Genomic DNA, 26,026 nt, shown 5'->3' on the forward strand with positions numbered 1-26,026 from the left:
ACGGATCCCTGGGGCACTCCACTGGAGACCTCTTTCTAAGCTGCCTTGGATCTACAAGTCTTTCCTGCTCTTTGCCATGGCCATTCAACCAGTGTCTAAACAGTCTAGTCTTACTGCCACAAGAATAACACCAGAGACTTTTTCAAGTGCTTGGCTCAAACCCTTCGGTGAGTTAAGAAGGTGTCGGCCCTAAACATGTGAAGACTTCCTCCGATAGGAATGAGCAGACGAGGACAATTTGCTCCAACGGCCATGAAGACAGCTGAAGCAGGCGCTGGTAGCGCTTAGCGCTTGGTCAGACATCGACGATGCCAAGGTCATCCATGACCAGGCTCTTCCACTGCACTTCGGGCCACGGCCAGTTGTCCTGACTTTTTCCTGCCGCTGGGTTGCAATGACTCTGGAAGAGAGGGTAAGGCTTGCACTTTGTGCAAACCTTGCTACCTTAAATCCAGTTTATACTGGAGCCTAGACATCACCATATGATATCATCAGTCCTGTTAAAAAATGAAGGACGAACAGCGATCTACAGCAATCAGTCAAAAAGGCTGGAATCTACATAACCATATGTACGCTGCTTCCCTGTTCCACCGCTCTCGGGAGCCTATCAAAATCAAATGAGTTGCATCTGGTATGAATGAAGCACAGCTGGCTCTCCGGGATCTTCACTTCCTGCTCTACACATTCACTGCCCATCCCTTTAATTAATCATGTGCTCTAGAATCTTGCCAGGAATTGCCGTCTTAAACGTAAGGGAAGCGAGGTGGCTTAGTGAATTGAGTACTTGTCTCAGGGATGGGGGAGGAGATGAGGTCAAGGAGACTAGAGTTCAGAGTTCCTCCTTAGTGGCTTACTATGTGACCCTGGGTGAATCACTTAACTTGTCTCTGACTTAGTTTCCCCATCTGTAAAATGGGGATAATAATGGTAACAGGGATGATGTGAGGACCAAATGAGATAACATATATAAAGCAATTTGCAAACTTTAAAGTAATATATAAATGTCAGCTTTTATGAAGCACCAGCCTGCCCCCTTCTAAAGCCTTTGGTCCCTGAAGACAGGTGAGATAGCGTAAGAGCTGGAGTCAGAGGATGTGAGTTTGAATTAAGACTCTGCTACTTATAATAATACTTCAAATCCACCCTCTATGCAAATGCCCAAGTGATTTCCCTTAAATGCAGATCTGCCCGTGGCATACTCCCCTCCCCCACCCCTTTTCCTCAGTTAACTCCAGTGGCTTCAGATGACTGCTAGAGTCCAATATAAACTCTGTTTCCCAATTGTTTCCCAACTTGGCTCTAGCTTAGATACCCATTACTCCCCTCCATGCACACTGTGGTCCAGTGTGGTCGGGTGTGTCTAATACTTTCTGCCTTCATGACTCTGGACAAGTCTCTGCCCTCTGAGCCCCTCTTCCCTCATCTGTGATATGAAGGGAATGGGCTAGGTCATCTTCCCACTCTAGAGCCTTGGGCTTTAAGCCTCCCAAATTTCAGGTGGCCCCTCGACATGCTCTCCAAGCCCCAGGTCACTTTGTGGCCCATTTACTGAATGTGTCTCCCCACTTCCCCATCCGTGCCACCATCTGGGATTGTCTCCCCAGGCTGCAGCTGTGGGCCTGAAGCTTTGTGTATATTCCTGCCTGCCAGCCCCACTCTGCTCCTGTTGCAGTGGAATGCAATAGCAGAGACCCGGGCCCTGGGCCACCCAGATGAGAGGTTTTTGTTCTAAGGTCCCTATATGGCTGTGTTAGCCTGAGAGATGAGGCTCAAGCCTGTCTCTGTTCCTTGTTTGGGAAGCCAGTGGGAGGAGAACAGGCCGAGGGGCTATATAACCTAAGAGCTTTCAGCTTCCCAGGACAAACACCCTCCCTGAGGAGCAGCCAAGCCCAGCAGCCAAGCTCAGTCAGGGTAAGTAGGATCAGCCCGGGAGGACGGCTCTGGGAGAGGTCAGGGTGCCCCGGGGTCGAGGGGCTGGGGCTGGAGCATGGCTTGGGGTGAGGGAGAGAATTCACAGTATGGATTTGCACTGAGAAAATGAATGCCATGTGTAGGCAGTCTTGCAGACTTTTGGACTTCAGCCCCACCTAACTGGCTGCCAGGATGGTTCCAGATGGTTCCAGGGGCAGGGAGGCTGAGCCAGCACCAGGGGAAGGTGGGCATGGTTTGTGCATGTTTAGCCGTAACAAGCAAAGAGACTGGGGCCAGAGACCACGACAGTACAGCCAGCTGTTTGGAGGCAGGCAGAGGTTTCTAGGGAAGCCCCTGCTATATTTCAGTCAATCTGAGAGTCAGATTTGGCACACACAATTTGGTTTTGGGATTGGCCTTTCTAGGGTTTCTGGAAACCAGGGACTTAGGTGCCCTGGCTCTGTCACTGCTGTCTGTTAGAGGTCTGTCAGCCCTCATGATCTCTCCTCAGGACCCTCTTCTCTGGGATGCTGGCAGTGCTCAGTAAGGGAGTGTCAGCTAGTGGTTAGAGCACTCGGCTTGGAATCAGGGAGAGTCATTTTCAGATCCCCCCTGGAACACTTCCTAAGTCACTCTGCCTAGAACCCTCAGTTTTCCCCTCTGCAAAATGGAAATCATAATAGCCAGTAGTACTCAGTCCTTCTGGGAGGCTCGAATGAGATAAAGCATACAAGGTCCCTTGAAAACTTTTAAGCCATCATGAATGGCACTTGTGAAGGTGATTATAAGGTGCAGAGTGGCCTGTGGTTGGAGAGCATCCAACAAGTCTTGGCAGCTAGTTCTCTTTCAGACTCTTGGGTGACTTTGCCTCTCTGGGCCTCAATTTCCTCATCTGTAGAGTGGGTAAAATCCTGCCTCATGTTTGCCAGCCCTGCACGCATGTCAGAAAGCATTAAGACATCGGAGCCTCTAGCCCTGGATTCGGAGAGTTTGAAAGACCTGGGTTCGAGTCCAGATGGTTGTTTCGCCTTAGGCAATCGGACTGCCCTGCCTGGGCCTCGGTTTCTTTAGCTGTAAAATAAGGGGGTCAGGCTAGCCTTGCCTCTCCTGTCCCCTCAGCCACAAATGACCTTGATTCCTGGGTGTTTGCAGGTGAGGTTAGACTTTGGGCATAAGAAGGGAGACGGCTGAAGCCCAGGTTCTCATCTGAGTCCTGCCCACTGGGCAGGGCTCACCTACATAATAAGGGGGCCGGACTAGCTGTCCTCTGAGGCCCCCTCTGGCTCTCCCTCTAGGATGCTCCCTTGGGTGCGTGCTTGGATCGAGTGCGTGTCTCCCTCTTGCAGGGGGCCTGGCTCGGCTCCTGCTCCTGGATCCGGGGTCTCCTCTGCAGTCTGCTCTTGACGCTGGGGCTGGACTAGCCCAGGGCAGGGAAGGACTGAGCAGGAAGTCAGCCTGGGCCCTGTTTGAGTCAATTTCTTCTTCCCATTTCATTCTTTATGCCTAAATATGGTTTGCTTTTGGAACCTGGCAAGCCTGGGGCTGCATGCAGCACTCCCTCCCCTCCTCCCTGACTCCCCCCGTCTCTCCCCTCCCCCCTCCTCTCTTTCTCAGTCTCACCGCCTCCCCCCCCCCCCCCCTTGGGCTTTCTGGCACAGGCTGAGCTCCAGTTGGTTGGAGCAACCCCCTGACCTGGAACTTGGTTCCAAAAGCAGCAATTTCAGTGCGGATTGCCTAATTAGGAAGTGGCTTGTCCCAAACCCGCCCCTGATCATTCAGGTTAGAGATGGGCTGGAAACCACCCACCAGCTGCGGCAGGGGGGCAGCCCAGCTCCCGCCCTTCCCCCTCCCCGCCCCACCCCCACCTCCACCTTTAGTGAATACTGTCTTTGAAGAAACTGCACCAGCCTCCTTGGGCATATTACCTCCTCCCCTTTATTTATTGAAAAAATAAAAAGTTAACATTTATATGACACCCAACACACATCAGCTCATTGGGGTCTCACAATAACCCTGGGAAGTACTACGATTATCGTGCCCATTGTACAGATAAGCAAACAGTCTCAGCAAGGTCGAGTGCATTGTTCTTCATTCCGCTGTTTCTACGGGCTGAGACCGGTATGGAGCCTGGGATTCTGGCTCCAAGTCCAGCAGCCTAGCCAGAGCAACCTAAGCTGCATCTCAAATAAAAACTCATCCCGAATATTGTCCACGCATCTAGTTTTCACGCATTTTCTGTGAGGTCGGATGTCACCTTTATCCTGCAGCAAACTAGGAGAGCCCCTCCAGGATCCCCGCTCTGTGATCGCGGGCAATTGCGCCGCGTGGTCAGAAGTGCCCGGTGCTGGTCAAAAGTGCTCCCGGGAGGCAGCGCGGAGGGATGCTCTGCTGCTCGCCAGTGTGTGACTGTGGGCAAATAGCTCGACTCTCGGAACCCCAGCTTCCTTCTCTGTGAGAGGGGTCTCCATGATGTTTGTATTAACATCTGAGCAGACAGGACTGGTCAGGGAAAGTACTTCGTAAACACCAAAGGGGTAGGCAAATGGGAGCTGTTCTGATTTCTAAAAAATATCTGTACCTTTTGCTTTCACATCACCTGCCTTTCTGAGTACACCGCTTCCTTCTCTCTTCCCCAAGGAGCCAGCCTTCGCAACAAAAACTTTTAAAAAGGATCATTATAAGGAGATCAGCAAAACTCCCACGTCAGCCAAGTTTGAGAGATGCAGTGATCCCTAGCCCCAGTGTCTGAGTCAGGCTTGACCCTTATAATTCCATAAGGTCTTTTCATTTGGAGCGGCTCCGTCCTCAACGTGTGTGTGTGTGTGTGTGTGTGTGTGTGTGTGTGTGTGTGTGTGTGTGCTGCCTTTGAATCTCGGTTGATTCTGCTGCTTTCATGACGCTGGGAAAATCACATTACCCATCTAGGCATCTCAGTTTCCTCATTTGAAAAATGAGAGAATTAGACCAGCTGATCTGTATGGTCCCTTTTGGCTTTAAATCTCTGACCCTGTGATCTCTGGCGCCCCTTCCCCCCACCTCTCTTTCTCTACTGATGATATCTGGTGAGCAGATGGGGCAGGGGTGGGTGTGCAGGATGGAACCCCTGCATTAGCCAATTGTGAGAGTGTATGTTTAAATCTGGGACGTTGCAAATCAGGGCTTGAGTAGTTAATTGTTTGGCTGACTGTCTAGACTTGAAGAAATGATGAGGAAATGTTAATAGTGAAGATTAAACTTAAAAGTGTGTCCTGCCTTCTTCTTTTTTTTTTTTTTTTTTTTTTTTTTTTTTTTTTTTGGTGAAAGCCAGTTGTTAAACATTTCCTAGTACACACCTGGGTGGGGTAGGAAGCAGGGCATCGAGGAGCAGGATCGTGGGAGAGAATTTTGTGGGTGAGGAGAACAAAAGTTAAAAGGAGCCCACAATGTTCTCCAACGCATTTTGAAAGCCCAGTGCTCTTCCTGCAAATTATATTCTAAAGTTAAATGTGTGCCTGCAAAATTCCCAAGCATTCAGGGGTATTTCTCTATGGACTGACTCTCCTATGGGGGTAGTATACTACACAAGAGTCATGCTCCACATGGTTTGAAACCCTAGGTCTGCTGCCTATTACCAGTGTAATCCTGGTCAAGTCACTGAAATTCTCCAAACTTCAGTTTCCTGGTCAGTAAAATGGGTGTAATGATATGTGCTGTATACTTGCCCCACACAGCTGAACTGAGGCTCCAATGAGATAAGATATGTAAAGGGCTTCACCAATTCTAATCCTCCATAGAAATGTCAGGGATCATTATTATTATTCATTAATCAATAAACCAAGAAGCATTCATTAAATTCTTGTTATGTGTCAGGAAATATGGTAAACACCGGGGGCGCCAAGACCAATGTGAACCAATGCCTTCCCTCAAGGAGCTTATAGTCCAGTGGGCTTCAGTATGTAGTGACTGTGGTACTGCTGGTTTTCTCCAGCATCTCTCCCACTGCCTGCCTGGCACATAATGAGTGCTGAGCAGATATTCTCTGAATGTGCTGAATATTTACTTAGCCTCAAAATTTATTGAATTGAGTAGAATTTTGAGAGATTAGACCATAAAGATCACCACCTCCTACTTCTCCTTTTTTCTCTCTTCTTTATCTTCATCTTTTCTCTTTCTCCTTGTCTTCCTTTTTCTTCTTTTTCCTTTTCCTTCTTTTTTCCTTCCTTCCTTCTTTCCTTCTGTCCTTCTTCTTTTCCTAAACCTTGCTCTTGGATTGAATTATCCAGAAGAGATTTTCTTTTTTTATTGATTTGAGAAGGGAATTGCTCCTGAATCTTCAGGCTTCTGGATCCCTTTGGACCACTCCCTGGAACTGTGAATCCCAACACTCTCCCAATCACAAAACTGAATGACTTCTAAAATTCCATTCCCCAGAAGTCATTTAACCTAGCTATTGGTAGCCCATTCTACTTAAAGAGAGGTACGATGAGTGAAAAGACCATTGACTCTGGACTCAGAAGTTCTGGGTTCAAATCCCACTTGTGGTACTTTCTACCTGTATGATACTACATGTCACTCAACACCCCCCCGCCCCAGCATCAATTTTATCCTCTGTTGAACTATGTGATCTTGAGGTCCCTTCCATCTCTTGAGCTGGGATCCTATGCCTTGCCCAAACCTGAATTCTTGACCCATGGCATGCTGCCAGTGGCAGGGCTTTTTTTCCTCTTAAAGTCTTTGCCTATATCTCTTTTATTCCTGTTCAGGATAGTGGAAGAGGTCTTGGACTTCAAGTCAAGAGCTGTGGATTCTAGCCTTGGCTCTACTACTAACTTGCTGTGTGGTCAAAGACAAATCCCTTTCCCTCTCTGAGCTTTGGTTTCTTTAGCTGTAAAATGAGGGGAATGGGCTAGGTGGTCCATTCTGGACCCAGCTTAGTCTACACTCTACTCCTGCCCTTTCAAATGTTATCAAGCTATCCTGCATACTCTTGGGCTTTTAATAAAGTGGGAAGAATATCAGTCAACCACTGAGCATTTATTAAGCACATACTATGTGCTAATCATCAGTGAGACCCAGACAATGAATGAAATTCATTGAATTTCATTCTCACAAGCCACTTATACTCACCAAAGTGAAATGCAGATGCTCAGATAACAGAACTCTTTCCCAGAAGGTGTTGGTTGGGTTGTTCTCCATGCCCAAAATATCCTCACTCCTGGTGTTCACCAGCTTCATCTTTGCTTAGCTTTCAGAGCCCAACACCAATGTCACTTTCTCCCAGGCAGTCCCCAGCCACACATTGGACCATGTACAATGCTTTGTTTGTGCCTGACACACATATCCTACTAGACTGTGCACCCAGATGGTCAAGGACTGGCTCTGGTCTCAATCTCGTATCTCCCCCAGTGGGCATTTAATTACATTGGTTGAAATAATTTTTTTTGTTGCTTGAGTTGGTTTAGTGAAGATAAAGGAGCCAAATTTAAAATGATTTCATAAATATTTACATAGAAAGGCAATGTAGCACAATGGATTAAAAAACTGCTCTCTGAGTCAGGATGACCTGAGTTCAAATTCTACCTCTGACATCCTGGCTATGTGACCCTGGGCAGGTCATATCACCTTACAATGCCCCAGGCAAGTTTCCAAGACTCAGCACAGGAGATGACCTGCATTGGAAAAGGGAGTCTACACACACTAAGGAAAGTTCTAGATATCAATGAAATCATGGGTCTAGAATGGAATGTTTTAGAGGAGATTTTAAATTCTCTTAAAAATTTATTTCTGCCTTCTATATATGTAATGATTTCCAAACACAAAGATAGCTTCCTTCCTTCCTTTCTACCTTCCTTCCTTCCTACTTTCTTTCTTTCTTTTTTTTCATTTTCTTGTAATCTTTCTATAGAAAAAAATAAATTAATGATTTCCAAACACAAAGATAGCTTCCTTCCTTCCTTCCTACCTTCCTTCCTTCCTACTTTCTTTCTTTCTTTCTTTCTTTCTTTCTTTCTTTCTTTCTTTCTTTTTTTTCATTTTCTTGTAATCTTTCTTTAGAAAAAAATAAATTAGTGAAATAGGAAATCAGATTTTGTGTCCAGGTGCTTTTAAAAGTAGTGTTGTGAATGGGTCCTTCCTCAAGTTTATGAAAGGCTTTCCGTACAACATCCCTTGGAGGGAAGTATCCTTAACCCCAGTTTTAGATAAGGAAGCTGAGACTCTCAGTGATTTGTCACTGAGTTTACATAGCTAGTAAACCATCCCACCAGGAGCCACATCTAGGTCTTCTAATGCCCAAGTCCTTTGTTCATTCCATCAAGTTCCTCGGTGGGGAGGGCTGCCTCAGGAGGACAGGGGTCCTCCCTCGCAGGAGATCTTTACAAAAAGGCTGACTGGCCAATGCCCAAGTGTACTGTAGTGAGATTCTGTACGGGTTGGACTAGCTGACTGCTTGGGCCCTTCCCAGTTGTGAGATTCTGAGACTTGTTTTGTTGTGGTCTGTTTCATACCAGCTGTGACTCACCCAGCCAGGTCTGACCCATCATACCTGTGTGACCCGTGAAAGGGGCAGACTTGGTGTCCTGCACGTTGCTTTTCTATGGGTGGTCAGTTCCCGGTGGGGCGGGTTTTTTTTCTCTCCAGGTAGGCCTTTGTGAAGAAGCAGCTATAGAAGATGTGTGAAGAGGAGGACAGCACTGCCCTGGTGTGTGATAATGGCTCAGGGCTCTGTAAGGCCGGCTTTGCTGGGGATGATGCCCCCAGAGCTGTCTTCCCTTCCATCGTGGGTCGTCCCCGACATCAGGTGAGCCATGCACTTTCTCCCTATCAGCAAGGGTGAAGGGCTTCAGACATTCCAATCTTACCAAAGCAGAAATCCAACCTCCACTTGGCCCCAGAAGGAAGAGCTGGGACAATGTATGTAAGGTCCAGAGATGGATGGAGAGGCAGATTTCAGAGTAAGATCAGATTAATGTCCTACCAGAGAGAGCTTCCTTATCCCCAGGGGTGGGGTGGCTTCAAGCAGGGGCTGAATGATCATTCATCAGAGATGTTTTAGAGAGGATTCTGGGTCAGGTATGAAGATGGCAAGTTGGTCTTGGAGGTCCTTTCCAAGTCTGAGGCTCTATGCTTTTGTGAAATGTGTGCAGATTCAGCACCTGCATCCCAAATATCCATAGAGACCCAAATACCCATACAGACACAGAGATACTTTACTACTCTGCCTAAAGGAATCCAGCTGGTTTTTTAAAATCACCACATGGGTACAGCTGGCACATTTGAGGTAGGTCAGTGCCTGGCAGATGCATGTAATCTAGGGATTAATTAGAAAAGCTCATGCCATATTCTCCTTACTTTCTGACACTGTGCATCATTATCACCACCAAAAACATTTCTGTATTCCTCTGATTTACCTGACACGTTCCATGCTACAGAAACATACTTTCCCTCACCCTGAGGGACTTAATGTTATGGTGGAATAACAAAAGCTAGCTGTATACAATGTATCTTTGCTTTGGAGGGGAAGGATTAAGTAGGAAAAGAGAAAGCAAGACGAATAAAGAAATCATTCGGGGATGGTAATTCAATTCCATTCATTGATGGTGTTGGAACAGCAGGGAAGGTGATTCAGCAGAACTATGGGATGGGAACGGGCCAGGGGCAATATTTCTATCTACACTAGGGTGAGTATTTACGGGAGAGCCAATGCAACCCTTGTCTAGGTACACGTGATCAGCCCATGACAGCTCTGAGAAGGATGAATGACATAGTGGCTGGAGAAGGAAGGGCTAAGATAGACTCTCAAGGTGAGAAGGCAGTCTGGCTATGCTGGTCTGGAGTCTCCAGAGAATCGTCTTCTGGTATGAGTTCTCCTAGCATGATACCCAGGGGCCCCTTAGCAGGACTGTGTTGCCGAGGCTCTGAGGAGCTTGGAAAGGTGATGCTGGCTGCATTTCTGCAGCTACAGATTCAGCAGAAACTACATATATATATATGTATATGTATATATGTGTATGCATGTATGTATGTATGTATGTATGTACGTATGTAAGCAGCAGGTCCCCAGTCCACTGCCTTCACACCAGGTGCTTCTGATTATATCTAGAGAGGATGAATGGAATGGTTCTAGATTGTTCTATCAGAGCACTCTCTCCAAATACTCTGGATATGGGAGGATTTTTGATAGAATTGGATTAATATCTTTTTTTTTACATCATTATATCACATCACATCACATTACTGGGGTCTATAAGAACCTAGGGTCATCTTTGTGCCACAATGGGCACCACACAAGACTTGGATTCAAATCTTGGCTCTGATGCTTACTGCCTGAGTGACCTTGGGCAAGTCATTTACCCTTAATGGGCCTCAGTTTACTAATTTGTAAAATAGGGGAGCTGGATTACATGGTCTTAATGGCCTGTTCCAGCTCTAGAGCTGTAATCTTGACTTGGAGTATTTTTAAAAGACATCTACTATCTGGACTGTCTTGAAGGCTAACCAGGATTGTCCCATGGTCATTGCAGCTATTTGCAGAACAATTGTATATTTGAGATAACTGGCTTAAAAAAAACTGACTTGACCATTGGGACCAATGTTGAGTACTGACATCTTATCTGACGGGAGGTCCTGCCACCCCTACCCCCGCCACATATCCCCAACAAGATGTGAAGACTTCAAAGGGGGAATGCTCTTTCTTGGTGTCCTCCATGCGAGGAGCCATAACCATACCCAAGTATTGGAGGGCAGTGCCCTACTAGGAGCCACCCCAGGCCCAGGATGGGATGGTTCTCTCTCCTCTTCCTTTTACTTGTTTACATTTCTACATGCCCCACATCTGTTTCAGGAGCCAATTCATTCACAATTTTCTGCATATAATTAGGACAATACTGCTCTCTCTGTAATTAGGGATTGAAATGTCTCTTTTTACATAAGTCCCTCCACCTTTCCCTGATGCCTTGGTGTGACACTAAGATGTCCCCAGGCTCTCTAAAGCCCTGCCAGTACAGCACATTCTCTGGTAGATCCTACCGAATTGGAAAAGCCTGACTCTGGGTCTTTTATCCAAGGTCTCATCTATCTAAGTTCGAAAATGCTCTTCACCAGAAAGTTGACTATTAGCTGAGGCTTTTTTTTTTTTTGGTCAGAGTAGCTCACAAAGTCTGTCTACTGTGGTACAGAAGAGTTAGGATGTACTTCAGCTAAGGAATGCTAACACCAAGGCATCTTGGTTCTTCGAAGTTTCCACTATAAATTGGGATAATTGACAACTTGAATGTAGAATCCCAAGAGCCCCCACAGAGGGAAGATCTGCCTCTCACAAACCCATTGGAACTCAACCAGAAGAGTGTCTAGGTCTAGGAACTTGACCCATGGCTTGTTTCATTAAGCTTTATTCAAAAGTCTTGTGGGAGGATGACTTTTCCTTTCTTATACTTTTCAGGGGGTGATGGTGGGCATGGGCCAAAAGGACAGCTACGTAGGGGATGAAGCACAAAGCAAAAGAGGAATCTTGACCTTGAAATATCCAATAGAACATGGGATCATCACAAACTGGGACGACATGGAGAAGGTACTGTCTGTTAGATCAAGGGCTCAGACCATTGTGATGAGGTGATGTCCTCCAGATATCAGGCTGGTTGGCCCCTGGAATATCACTGGGTTAACCTTTAGTTGATAACGAAAATCATTTGAAAATATTTCTCAGAGAAATCTGCTTTGTTCAGCTCAACTCAATGAGTGTTTTTAAACACCTTATGAGAATTGGCATGAAGCTAGGCTCTGGGGGTACAAAAACAAAAGTGAAACAGACTCTGGAGGAATTTGCATTATCTTGGGGATCGGAGGGACACAACATACACACAGAAAACTAAACACACATACACACGTACACACAAATCACCCTCCTAGAGCATAACTCCATCCTATCTGGCATCCATTCATCCAAGTCTTCATTTAAGGTTCATTGATGGAGGGCTTGCTATGTTCAGCCTTGGGCACAGATGAGGATTGCTCAAGATGGGCATTGGATGGACTGCAATCTGCCTCACCAGAGAAAATATCTACAAGGAGGAGATCTCAATGCTATCAGAATATGGGAATTCTTAGCTCTTGGAGGGAAGAGACTGCATTATTTTGTCTTTTTTGCCCTCAGTGCCTAGCACCGTCTCCATCACATAGTAGATGCTTGTTGCTATGTGTGACATTCTTGGAAGTACTATAGGAGTCATGAAGAAGAAAGTCCCTACCAACATGGAGCTTACATTCTTATTTTTAATTATTTAAATGTTTGAATGGTGCTCTAACTTCCCAATGACTCACTCCACCTGCACCTCCAATAGAATATAAAAAGTAGTAAAAGCAAGCAAAACCAATCAACCCATTGGCCATGTCTGACAATGTATGCCTTTTTCTGCACCCATAGCCTACCACCTTGTAACAAGAAGTAGGAGATAGAGCCTGGAATCTAATATGGAAAATAAGGCACAAATATAACCTATAAAATGGGGTTAATGTTTCCACTATCTACTTTCTTCATCAAGTTGTTGCATGGAAGTCTTGAAGCCCCATGGTAATGTCATGACGCGGTGGGGCACTTTACTGCCCCCTAGGGGCCCAGGAAGGATCTCCTGTGATCATAAGGGTGACAATTACTCCTGAGCTCTCGTTTTTCTTCCTTGATTCCTGGCAGATCTGGCATCACTCCTTCTACAATGAGTTGCGTGTGGCCCCAGAAGAGCATCCTACTCTGCTCACTGAGGCCCCCCTGAACCCCAAGGCCAACCGGGAGAAAATGACTCAGGTACAGGATAGCTGAGGATTCCTCATGAGGGATTCCTCATTCAGCCCTGTGTGTGTGTGTGTGTGTGTGTGTGTGTGTGTGTGTGTTTGTGTGTATGTGTGCGTGTGTGTATGTGTATGTCTTGTGAACTGGGGCTTGTGGCAGGACAGAGAGAGAAGGGGGTGCTTATTTGTTGCCAGCACTGGTGAGTACTTCTAGTTCCTAGAACAGGAAGGGGAGGCCATCACTGGATGGTTTGCTGCCTTTGGTTGAAATCTTCCACATTCCAGCCACTTGACCTTTGGCTTAAGAGTACCCACTCCAATTCCATACCACTGTGTTCTCCCAGGCTGGGGTGGCTGGGCAGGCAATGTATTCTCTCTCCATTACCTTTTTAAAATGACACTAGAAATTCACTCCAGCACCTGGTACAGTGCCTGGAATACAGTAGGCATTTATGAAGCCCCTCACATAATGCAAAAATATAAAACAATCCACCTCCCCTGGAGTTTTCACTTTATCCCCGGGGGTGGAGTGTCTTTTTCATTAAATAACTCCTGTCCACTTGAAAAAGAAATTTTTAATGGAAATGACGGTAATACTAAGGTTTGCACTCTTCTTACAGATTATGTTTGAGACTTTCAATGTACCAGCCATGTATGTTGCCATCCAAGCTGTCCTGTCTCTCTATGCCTCTGGACGTACAACTGGTAGGTGACCAAGAGGGGCCAGATACCCCACTTTGAAGGAAGGGATAGTTATTATTTTGGCTACAATTACACATGGGGTACTCCTATAATGTACCTGTCCAATGGCCCATTGTGTCCTAGAGGGGAGACTGGGTAATTGGAGGCTCTACCAAAAGAGGCCAACTCTGTCCCACCAACCCCAGATGCCAACTGTAAGTGTGTCATTCAAGGACCAGCAGATGATTTTTTTTTTGGCCAAAGCAATTCAGAAAGACAGATTACTTAGTTATAGAGAGGTTGCAATCTGCATTAGTGAATAAATTGTCCATACTGACAGATAACAGATCCTTGAAGAATTAAAGTAAGGAAAAATAGAGTGAGTTGTTCACGATGCATAAAAGCTTGAACCCTGACCTCATATTCAGGTGTTTCTTCATTAACCTTGAAAGGAAGGGCCTTCCCCCAATGATGCCCCTCCCTGTGGCTGTGCTCTCAGGTATCGTGCTGGACTCTGGAGATGGTGTCACCCACAATGTGCCCATCTACGAGGGCTATGCTCTGCCCCATGCCATCATGCGTCTGGATCTGGCTGGCCGTGATCTCACTGACTACCTCATGAAGATCCTGACCGAGCGGGGCTACTCCTTTGTGACTACTGGTATGGATGCCACACTCCACTCTGTCCCCACTTTAAAACAAGGATTCAATGTTTATCAACATCCTTTATTCTTGCATCCACCTCATCCCCCAGTATATCTGTGCACTGCCCTCCCTTCTAGTCCTCCTCCTTTTTTAAATAACAAAAGATGATCAGGAAAAGGGAGGAAAAAGCAACTGAGTAAAACTAATCTATACAGAATTGTCTGAGTTTATGCAGTGTCCCACCCATTTTTCCCCAACTCTGCAAAGAAGGGCTCTCAGCTTGGCTGTTATCATTTCCCTCCCCATTTCAGGGTTCATCTCCTTTGTGCGAAGGAAGGGAACCCCCATGTCCCCCATGCACTTGGCTTCAGAGGATCATGACAGGATGGGAGAGAGGACAACCTTAGGCACCTTAGCCTGGGTTCCTCTCTCTGGAATGATGAGGGTTGACTCTTGTTGACAGCTGAGCGGGAAATTGTGCGTGACATCAAGGAGAAGCTTTGCTATGTGGCTCTGGACTTTGAAAATGAGATGGCCACGGCTGCGTCCTCCTCCTCCCTTGAGAAGAGCTATGAGCTCCCTGATGGCCAAGTGATCACCATTGGAAATGAACGTTTCCGCTGTCCAGAAACTCTCTTCCAGCCCTCCTTCATCGGTAAGAGCCTCTGGGCCTTTCTTGGGCAGAAACAAAGTCTCTCTTTCGGTTGCTTAGCACATTGCTTGGCACATATTGAGTGCCATACAAATGCTAGCTGTTATTCTCCATTCTTCTCTAATATTACCATTTTTTGATGATGATGATGTGACAAGTCTTCACCCTTTGGTCCTCTGCGACGCTGGTTAAACAGGACTCCCATTTCTGGAGGGCTTTATGATTTGCACAGTGTCTTTCCTTGTGGGTTAAGCTACGCAAACCTGTGGTTTCTCCTGTGGTCCCTTCGATGATGTGGCCCCTGTGGCTTCCTTCTCTCAGGGATGGAGTCTGCCGGCATCCATGAGACGACCTACAACAGCATCATGAAGTGTGACATTGACATCAGGAAGGACCTCTATGCCAACAATGTCCTGTCAGGGGGCACCACCATGTACCCAGGCATCGCTGACCGGATGCAGAAGGAGATCACAGCTTTGGCACCCAGTACCATGAAGATCAAGGTAAGGGAAGATGCCTTGCCCCCTAGTCCCCTGTCCACAGAGCCCTAACTCTGCAGCCTGACCCTCAGTAGAACTCGGGGGACCACCAAGGTGACTCTGAATGGTTTGTCCTAATGCCAGAATGGGAAGGAAATTCCCAGAAACCTTGGCACAATCACATGGAGAGTGGGGAAGGAACTTAGAGGTCATCTAGTCTGTGAGTCCAGTATACTAGGGACATTGCATAATAAGGGGACCAAAGCCCAGAGAGTTTAAGTGATGCTTTGGGCAATGCCCAGGTCTGTTTTGAACATTTTAGTCCACAAGGGGTCAGTGTGTGACTCACAGACTTCCCAAGGAGGGTTTCTCTGGGTTTGCTTTGCCTGGTCCTTAGCTAAGAACTGCAGCTCGGACCAGTGGAAGGAATCCTGGATTTGGAGTTGGGGACTGGGGGCTTAATCCCACCTCTGCCACTTGCTGCCTGCGTGACTCAGGGAAGACACTGAACCCTCTTAGGTCTCAGTTTCCTCGTCTGTAAAACAAGGGCGTCCGGTTGGATGAGTGATCCACCTAGAACCACAACGGCCTCGGAGACCATCTAGTCCCAGACCTTCTTTTTAAAGACGAGGCAACTGAGATTCTCTCTGGCCCAGAATCGCCTAGGGAGCCAGTCCTAGAGATGGGAGCTGAGCCCAGTGACCAGGGCTCCAGTTCCGGTAGTCACGGGAAGGCGGCCTCAGTGGCGGGGCCTTTATCTCCATCCCTAGCCCTCTCTCTTTGTTCTTGCCATCCCTCCTCCCAGATCATCGCTCCTCCAGAGCGCAAGTACTCAGTGTGGATCGGCGGCTCCATCCTGGCGTCTCTGTCCACCTTCCAGCAGATGTGGATCAGCAAACAGGAGTACGATGAGGCTGGCCCCTCCATTGTCCACCGCAAATGCTTTTAAGACCATTCCCTTTGCTGCCCATCTGTCCTCTGCACACAACTGTGAATGTAGTCAGGAATCCCCGCTTGCAACTCCATCCCCAAATGTTCTGAATAAAGGCTCTCACTGGACGCCGCGTGCTTCTTAAGTAAACTTCAACGGCGATTCTGACAATGGCTAGCTTTGGCCTCGGCCACTGCTGTCAGTTCTCCCTCTTGTGGGAGCGCGGGGTATGACACCAGTAGGTGTCTAGGTTTCCTCTCCTTGGTGACCGAGTCAGGGTCACATCACTCCTCAGTACAGAGGTTAGCGCCGGGCTTCCGGATCTCCTGGGCTTTCTGGGGTCCTACACTGCCTCTGTGGATTTCAGGGGGAGAAACGCCCATCATGCCACAGAAGCCTTTTTCTCAATATTCATTCTTTGGCTTCATTGTTTTAAAGCTGGAAGTCATCTGGTCCCACCCCCTCTCCCTTTATGGATCATGAGAGTGAGACTAAGGGGCAGGGGTCACATGGTTCAGAAGATCATAGATTTACAGTAGAAAGAGTACTTAGAAGTCACTGGGTCCCCTGCCCTGGGTCACACAGCCCCTATAACTGTCTGAGACTGGATTTGAACTCAAGTCTGCCTGACTCCAGCCTAGTGCTCTATCCACCACACCAGCTAACATATTAATCATAGGGCTAGAATTTCAATCCCGTCTTCTGCTATGATGCTATACTTCACACATGCCAAACTCTTTCTCTACCCCTCCCCCTACTCATTTTATTGAGGAAGACCCTGAGCTTGGGAGACATTGGCAAATTTGTCCAAGATCCCACAGAAACTGGTGGAGGAGACTAGCTGAGAGCCCCAGGCTCCTGCCTCCCAGGACCTCTCTATCGGGTGATGCTGCTCTAGGGCCCACAGAACATTCAAGGCCCGGAGGAAGACTTCTGGTCCTTAGTCTGGATCCTCTTTGAAGCATCTATGCAAGGGCGTGGGAGAGTGATCTTTCCATCACATCAGGCTTCCTTGCTAAATGGGTGGGGATAGGAAAAAGAATCTGAAAATAACCCGAGTTTGATGGGGTATGGTAGGGGTATGTGTGCAGAATCCTTGAACTGAAGCTTAGTAGCAAAAGGCAGGATGGTGCATTGGTTAGAAACCTCTGACCTCTGGGTGAAGAAGATGTGGCTTCAAGCCCTGCCTCTGACACCAACTGGACATGTGGTCTTGGGCAGGTCACTTTCCCTCTTGATCCCCCCAGCAACTCTCTAAGAACAAATTGCAGGGCTGGGGCTTGAATGAATTGGCAAAGGGAGTTTCCTCACCAAGTGAAATTGTAGGTCTGGCTAAAACAAAACCAACGAGGTCAGCATCGGCAGGGTTGGCTTGGAGTCCACACCAGGGACCGTGGAGTGGGAGGAGCCCACAGTAGCTCCTACTGTGAGAGGACAAAGGATCCTGGGATTTTAGACCCCAAAAGGATCATGGAGATGATCAGATTATGAGTTCTGAGTAGACAGAACACTGCATCCAGCCACTTCATTTCATGGCTGAGGAGAGGACGCAGGCTCAGAGATGCACTGCAGGATAGTGGCAAAGGCTGTACACTTGAAATCAGGAAGACCTGCGTTTAAATCCTGTCTCAGACATTGACTGGCTGGGTGACCTTGGACAAGTGATGTGACCTTTGAGTAGCCTCAGTTTCCTTATTTGTAAAATGCACTGGCCCAAGGCCACATGCTCTTAAAAAAATTAATGCTTTTTTTTTGTCAGTCAATGAGCATTTCCACACACCTGCTATGAGCCAGACACTGTACTAAAGTGATAACAGAGACAAAAGACAGCTCCCGTTCTTAAGGAGTATGTTCTAAGGGGGAGATGACATGCTAATACCTAGATACAGAAATGCTGGCTTCTGGTGATGTGGAAGGGACTGATCAGGAAGGGACTTTGGAGATGGCCAAGCCTACACCTCTTATTTTACATATGGTGAAACTGAGGCAAGGGGGGAGTGATTTGTATAAGGTTATGCTGCCAGCAGTAGTAGGGTAGGCTCTGATGACAGTGCTTTCACTTCTGATCTCACACAACTGCCAGGAGGATGAAACGAGATCAATAATCATTAAGTGCTGCATCAAGGTCGATGAACTCACTTTGCAAACATTAAAGAGCCAGGGTGAGGTCAGCTCTGACTCCTGCTGGCACATGGAAATCACTCACACCCTCTTAGTGTTGGAATTTGATGCAGAAAAAATTACAAATTCTGCTGCTGGTGAAACCACTATACTGTCCTAACTTTTCCTAGAGGAGGGAGAACTGGATGCCTTCCATGTCTGGAAGTCATCGGATTGTTTATATAGGAGTCAGTGTCCTTCAAAGGATGAGTAATGCAGCCCTGGAGTGTCCAAGGATATGGAGGGAGCCTGGGTGAATGTGACTGTATAGTTTCCAAGCTCTTCTTCAACCTTAAGCTCCTCTGATCAGACATAATTTAGCTGATCACTGAGCTCATTCAACCTGTAGCTGCTGAGGAGGAAAAATCCCCCTCCCCCAGGAGAGAGAAGCACTTCTCTGACCCCTCCTCCAGATAGCACCATCTCTAAGTTGCCCTGGTTTCTGTTAAAGACCCCTTCATTTCCCTGTTTAAAACAGCTAGAACCTGAGAATGGGCAGAGCTGAAGCTAGGATGGGGCAGCCAGAGCTCGGTCCCAGGGCTAACAAACCAATCAACCAGCATTTACTAAGTGCCTACTATGCGCCTGGCCCTGTGCTGGGCGCTAGGGATATAGCCCTCAGTCCCATCATCTTCTGGGCAGTGTGCCTTTGGGCTGAGCCTCCCCTCTCTCTCACTGAATGCCAAAACCTCTCCTCTGCTCCTCCAGGGTCTCCAAAGCCATGTTACCTGTAGTATCTTTATTTTTATTACTCTTATCTCAGTAGAAGAACAGCATTATGTTCTTTTGGTGAGACAGCAGTCCTCTGCATGAAGCCTGCAGCTTTCCAGGATTAGAATCCAGGTCTTTTGAATCCAGAGCTGTTACAACTTTACTGCACTGTCTGTGTTCCTTGCATCAATGTCCTTTTCTGTCTCCATATGCAGGAAGCAGCACCATGCATATATACTGTAAATAAAATTAATTTAAGGTAGTTTGGGGGAGGGAGAGCAGGTAGGGAGGGTAGGAAAGGGGTTGAAGAAGGTGGAGGTGGCATTTGAGCTCAGGAAATGTGTCCCACAGAAAGGGAGGGGGTCAGTGGGGCCTGGCAATGGGATGGGGGAAGAGCTGTGGCCAAGAGGAGCCAGTGGCAAGATGGTGAGGGGGAAGGCAGGAAAGGCAGGAACAGGGCCCTAATATGGGCTGGGGAGCTCTACTGTCTAGTGAGGCTCCTCAGGCTCAGGGGGAGAAAGGGAGGAGGCCCAGGAACCTATGGCATGGGAAGGATGCAGAGTTTGCTGGAGTCACCTCATTTCGAGAGCTCATTGTTAAATGTTCAGTGTGAGCATTTACACCCTGGAAATGAGCAAATGCTATGCATCAGGGCTTGGTTTCTGGTCCTAGTGACTGCCTAGAGACTTAAGAAAGTGATGGAGAAAAATGTTAATAAGGCATAGTAGGGCAAAAAGCATGTCTGGAGTTAGAGCCAGTTGTTAAATATTTAACAGCCCCCCCCATGTCCCACACTGGTACAGTGCAGGATGTTCATGTGACCATGAATCACTTAAATGCTCTGACCCACAGTCTCCTCTTCTGTAACATGAGAATATTAATAACAACAATGGTCCTGGCCTCACAGGCCCAAGTGAAATGATGCTTCTAAAGGGCTTTGCAATCCTGGAAGCAGGAGACAAAAATCAGTTGTCGGTAAGAGTTCTGGGCCTCTCAGAACACCAGCTCTTTCTTCCCTGAAATGATTCACAAATGAAACACTCCATTTGGTCCAGACGGCAAATCAATGAGGTTGCAGAGTCAGAGCTAGAGAGAGGCTCTGTTGGAATGAATACCCTTTTACAGACAAGGGAGGGTGATGTGCCCAAGGTCACATACAGAAATAGGAATTTGAACCCAGGTCCTGGTGGGCATCTCTGAGCTGAGACCAGGATGGCTGTAATAGGTGGACTCCTACGGGATCACTTTCTGGACCTCCCATTCCTCCAGTTCAGTCAGAGGTGGAAGTCAAGTTAGTCTTTCCCTGGTGGAATCAGGACGGCCTTGGAGACACCTAGACTACCCTGTGCCTCAGGAGGAATCACCAGTGTTCCCAGTACGTGGCTCTGTGTCTCTGTCTCTTCCTCCTTCCTTCTCTCTGTCTGTCTCTGTCTGTCTCTCTCTTTGTCTGTCTGTCCCTCCCTCCCTCCCCCTCTCCCTCACCCCCCCATCTCTCTTTTTCTCTCCCCCTCTCTGACAGGGCCAGGAAGGTAACCTGAGTCCTCTAGCTCTAACTCAAACATTTTCTCTGCTGCACGTTGCTGCCTCTTCATAACCAACTTTCTCAGGACTCTGCTACTGTGCTCACCCCAGGAATTCAGGCAATTTACTGAATGTCACTAGCTTTTTATTAGTCATCCTTAAATGCATTGACCATTTTTAAAAATCCCACAAGCCAACCATTTAAAAATAGCCAACCCACATGGCCTTAGTAAATATGGATTTTCTTTTTCATTAACCACAGGATTCAGGGCTGATGTGGTCTCAGTGGCCTTCTGGCCTAACCTCCTTCCACAGCTGAGGAAACTGAAGCCCTACCAGGTGAAGTATCTTGATCACGGTTCTCTGAATAAAGAGCCATAGGATCAGGATTTGAACCCAGATCCCATAGCTCCTAATCCATTGATCCTTTTTAGGACCCAATCTCATTGATGTGATAGAGTGTAACCTCTGGTCCCCAAGTCCCTTTCTGTTCCCCCTGTCCACAACCACGTTCTGTCCTCCCCCCACCCTAAACAATTCACAGACTGTATAATTAGCCCCGTTTACAGAGGGTTGTCCTCCACTCTGGAATTCCTGGACTTCTTTTTGGTCCCCTGTTCCACCCCTGGGTTGCTCCCATCCTCCCCATCTTCTGCTCCTTCTCCCAAGCAACTGCATGTTGCTGTAAGTCACATGGTCCCTCAGACAGAGGCCATGTAAGCAGCCTCTTCTTCTCTGACCGACACTCTGCATGGGAAGTCACCTGACCTCCCTTGAACATTCTCACCAAGTGGTTGTCAGCCTCTGTTGGGAGATCTTCAGAAGGGGGAGCCCACTGTGACCCCTTCTACTTGGGGATGCCTCTCATTGGAGAGGGTTCTTCTTTGTATTGAGCTGAGACCAGCTTCTGGGCAACTCCCACCCGGGACTCCTGGGTCTGCCTTCAAGCCTAAGCACATGTCTATTCCCTCTTCCACAAGATGTTCTTGCAAAAACCTTTCCAGAGCTATCATGTCTCCTGGACTTTTTCTCCTCAAGGCTAAACATGCCCAGTTCCTATCAGCAACCCTCATATGACATGATCTGGAAGCAGGGGTGTGTTGGTAAATGTTTAACCATCAGCTCTCTTAAAGAAAGTAGACAAGACCACCTTTTAAATTTAATCTCCATTATTAACATAGATAACCAACAAAATAATAAATCAAGCCCTTATTTGTAACATTTACTGATTTCTAGAGTACAAATGCTCCCTTTGAAAATTTAACAATTAGCCCTGTTTAAGCTGGCTCCTGCACTCCCCTGTGTGGAGGCCTTTCACTCTTCTTTGGGTGCTCTAAATATTGATGAGCTCCCTCCAAATGTGGCCCACAGAACAGAACAGAACATGTCACAAGACCAGGGCAGAGAACAGTGGATATGACCCCCTCTCTCTCAGCATGCTTCTCTCAATGCAAGCTCAGTTAGCACAGATGCTAGCAAGATCTTCCTAGAGCTCGGGTCTGATCTCCTCTCCCTACCCAAGATGCTTTGCTCACTCCTTCTGGCCTCTTGGGTAAAATGAACATTGGCATTCAAAGCCATTTGTCTGCTGGCTCCAACTGATCTCTCCAGGCTGACTACATATTAGTGGCCATCATTCTGTACGTGTTCTGGCTAAGCTGGCTTGTTTTCTGCTCACTGCCTGTCCCCAGCCTTCTCTCCACCACCTTTGTGTCCCAGGCCCGAGGCTCCTGTCCCCCATAACTAGAAGTGCTCTCCTCACCGCAGCCTTGCAGCATTCCGAGTCTTTCTGGGGTATGCTCAGGCACTGTCTCCTGCAAAGCACATTTCCCACTCCTCGCAGTAGACAGTGATCCCCCACAGCAGGTATTCCTAGTCAAGATATTTTGTATCGACTTCTCTGTGAAAATGTTTCACCTCCATAGAGTGGAAACTCCTTGAAGGCACAAAATACTTAATCAATGCTTGTGGAACTGAGCTGAGTTAGGTTTTTTGGCTGCCTATCCTATCATTGATGCATACTGAGTGTGCAGTCCACTTGTGCCCCCAGATCTTTTTCAGATGAACTCTTATCTAGTTACACCTCCCTCATTTTATACTTTGGAAGGTGATTTCATGTTGGCAGATTTGGCCAACATTCTACCTTTTGTGGATCCAGATATTGACGACATGCTGCCTGTTTTGAGTGCTTAATCTGTCATGATAATGTGTCTTCTAGAATGATGATGCACCGGCTGTCATGACAGTGTGCCAGGTATTGTGGCAATTTGTCAGCTTGCAAAACGTGATCGTGATAATGTGCCAGCTATCAGGACAATGTGTTGACCATCACGAAAATGTGCCAGTTATTATGCCATTGTACCAGCTATTAGGATAACTTGACAGCCATGATGATAATTTGTTGGCCGTTATGATAATTTGTTGGCCATTATAACCATACTGGCTATCATGATAGTACGTTGCCTCTCTCCTCCACAAGCCATCTCCTGCCTTAATGCTATCTCATCTCCTATGCCTAGAACACACTCTCCTCATCTCCATCTTTCCAAGTCCTTCTGTTCCTTCAAGCTTCAGCTCAACTGCCACATCCTCTATAAAGCCTTCTGTGATCCTTTGACTTAGAAATGGCCTCTCTCTCATCTTCTCTCTTACTTTTCAATTACATTTTGATTCTTACTATGTTTGAAACTGTTATTTTTTTTTTACATAAGAGCACAGGTTCTAAAACTAGAAGGAACTTCAGGGTCATCTGGTCCACTGCTCACACTCCCCATGTAGAAAAACTGAAGCCCAGACAGATTCCCCAAAGAAGGAAATAATTCAGGTCATGGCAGCAGGTACCCCCTCCCCTACCCACCACCAATGGAGAGATCCACTTATAGCTCTCTCCCAACATAAATACACCAGAGTAAAGAACCAAAGAGCAGCTGATGTGAGCCTGAGAAACACCGAGGGACAAAGCCAACAAATGTTTTCTTTTTTGTGGTAGATACAAGGCAGGGCCCCAGAGAGACTTTTGCCCCTAGGACAGGAAGAACATGTTCAAAAGAAGAAAACTGGAGTTGCCAGGGGCAGCGGGACGTCCATTCCCTTCTCAGGAAAGATAATGGCTCTACCAGGAGGCCAACTTGTTCCTAATTGGTTCTTCCAAAGGGATGCCGGTGGCTTTGTCCAGCTGCCTCCCTATAGCTCCCTTTTGTGTCTCTCTGGAAACCATGAGGCAGAATGTTCTTGCTTTTCAGTTGATCCCCATCAGGCCTCTTGTTCCAGCTCCTCGCCGGCTGCTGGCCTGCTCTTAGCCGCTAACCTTTCAGGTCACAGCAGACTCTGGGCACAGTAACAATGTCACACAACTGGCTTTGAGAGTTGGAGAGTTAGAAGAGTCGGACCTCGATAACCGTCTCATCCAACCCAGGCGGTATCTCCTCAGAATGGAGTCAGGACATCAGGGAATTCAGCCAGACTCGTGTGTTGAGACCCCTTCAGGAAGACACTGGGGAACTCTGGGGGGCTACAGAAACCAGGGAAGCAGCATTCCAAACAGCCCTTGGAGCCCGGGGGGGGCCCTGCCTCCTTCACTTTCCAGCCTGTGCTCCAGGCCAGCCTTCAAAATCACCTGGGAGGTCAACAGGGAGGAGAGAGCCACTCAGCAGGGCTGCCCAACTCTCCCATTATACAGATGAAGAAACTGAGTCCCAGAGAGGGAAGGATTAAGGAAACAAAGATAGAAAATGGCAGAGTCTGGATTTGAACTCGGGCCTCCTGATTCCAGGTGTAGGGCTGTTGACACTCTTGCTACATTGCTCTGTGTGAATTGGTCAAATTAGTCTTTGGAAGACACAGGAGCATCCTATGGATATTAAATGCAAAGGCAGGTCTCCCTAACTCCAGATGTGCATTGAGTAAACGTGGGGAACCACGGGTGAGACACACCACAATACATTGTCAAATAGAGCTGGTGTGCTGGGTGAGTGAAAAAGGTGGGGGGTGAGAGAGAGAGAGAGAGAGAGAGAGAGAGAGAGAGAGGGGGGGGGGGAGGGGAGAGGGAGAGGGAGAGAGAGAGAGAGTGAGAGAGAGAGAGAGAGACAGAGAGAGAGAGAGAGAGAGAGACAGAGACAGAGAGAGAGAGAGACAGAGAGAGAGAGAGAGACAGAGAGAGAGAGAGAGACAGAGAGAGAGGGAGAGAGAGAGAGGGAGAGAGAGAGAGGGAGAGGAAGAAAGAGAGGGAGAATTTGGAATCAGAGGCAACAAAAACAAAACGATAAAATTTTTTTAACTTGCAATTAATAATTGGCTGCAGAACGCCCAAGGACATGCCACAACAGATGCCAAGGTGGCTGCCTATAGTGATCTAGGATCTCAGGGCGGTGAAATCTTCTTTTCCTATCTTCTAACTAATCTCAGACTTTAGGTCACAGACTCACAGAATCTCAGAGCTGAAAGAGACCTTAGAGATACTCTAGTCCTGAGTTAAAATCTAGCCTCAGATACTTACTCTCTGTGTGACCCTGAGAAAGTCATATGACTTCTCCCAGTCTCAGTTTCTTCATCTGAAAAATGCGGCTAGTAACAGCACCTACCTCACAGAGTTGTTGTGAGGATCAAATGAATTAACACAGGTAAAGTATTTTGGAAGGCTTACAGTGCTATGTAAACGCTAGCTATCATCATCATCATCGAAGTTCAGGAACTTGTTTTTACAAAAATATTTTGGTAACTATTTCAATATAATTGGATTCCTTTAGAATCTTATGGACTTTAGTTTAAAAGCATGATCTATGGCACATGAAAGTGAGGTGAAGAACCTCAGACCTGGGCCACTCTGTCCATGAGCATGGGTTCCAACTACCCCCTCTCCTACTAGTGCAGGCCAGCCTCTGTTCCAGGACTTCAGTGATGAGGGTCCCACCATCTTTGGAGGCATCCATCCATCCCACTTCCCCACTGGGTGGATGGGAGTTGCCCATCCCGATTCCCCACTGCTTCTGGAGGCTCCCATCCATCCCGTTTCCCCACTGCTTCTGGAAGTGCCCATCTATCTTGCTTCCCCACTGCTTCTGGAGGTGCCCATCTATCCCACTTCCCCACTGATTCTGGAGGCTCCCACCCATCCCGCTTCCCCATTGCTTCTGGAGGCTCCCATTCATCCTGTTTCCCCACTGTGCTCCCATCCATCTCGCTTGCCCACTGCTTCTGGGGGTGCCCATCCCACTTCGGGCAACTCTAATCACTAGGAGCTTTTCCTTTAAACTGGCCCTACACTGTCCTTTTTGCAGTATCTACCGAGTTCTAGTTCTCTCAAGCAGAATGAGCCTCTCCCCTTTGTTGCATGGTGGCCCATCAAAGACTGAAGAAGCTGGCCACCCCAGGGGGCCAAAGTGTCCTCTTACTGACATCTGTCACCCCCCTACCCTTGCCTTCTTGTAGGAGAAGGAAGCGCTTTGGTCCCCACCCAAACGCTCACTCTTGTCCTTCCTCCTCTAGTTCCTGACTTCCCATTAACATCCACCTTCAATGCAGCCCTATTCCCCCACTCTTTTGGTTAAATCTGTTGGTGTTTTTCAGAACATGGGA

The 26,026-nt window shown here is 47.4% G+C and overlaps 1 protein-coding gene across 1 annotated transcript; it reads left to right on the forward strand.

Moving 5' to 3' along the window:
• Nucleotides 1-1,835: 1,835 nt before the first annotated feature.
• Nucleotides 1,836-16,188, forward strand: ACTA2 (actin alpha 2, smooth muscle). Its single transcript, XM_036736213.1, has 9 exons — nt 1,836-1,911; nt 8,530-8,689; nt 11,330-11,458; nt 12,578-12,688; nt 13,293-13,377; nt 13,853-14,014; nt 14,462-14,653; nt 14,972-15,153; nt 15,935-16,188. Exons 2-9 carry the CDS (start codon nt 8,561-8,563, stop codon nt 16,076-16,078), a joined length of 1,134 nt encoding a protein of 377 aa, XP_036592108.1. The 5' UTR covers nt 1,836-1,911; nt 8,530-8,560; the 3' UTR covers nt 16,079-16,188.
• The last annotated feature ends 9,838 nt before the right edge of the window (nt 16,189-26,026 follow it).

The sequence above is a fragment of the Trichosurus vulpecula genome, chromosome 8 (genome assembly GCF_011100635.1).
Source record: "Trichosurus vulpecula isolate mTriVul1 chromosome 8, mTriVul1.pri, whole genome shotgun sequence".
Lineage (NCBI taxonomy): Eukaryota > Metazoa > Chordata > Mammalia > Diprotodontia > Phalangeridae > Trichosurus > Trichosurus vulpecula.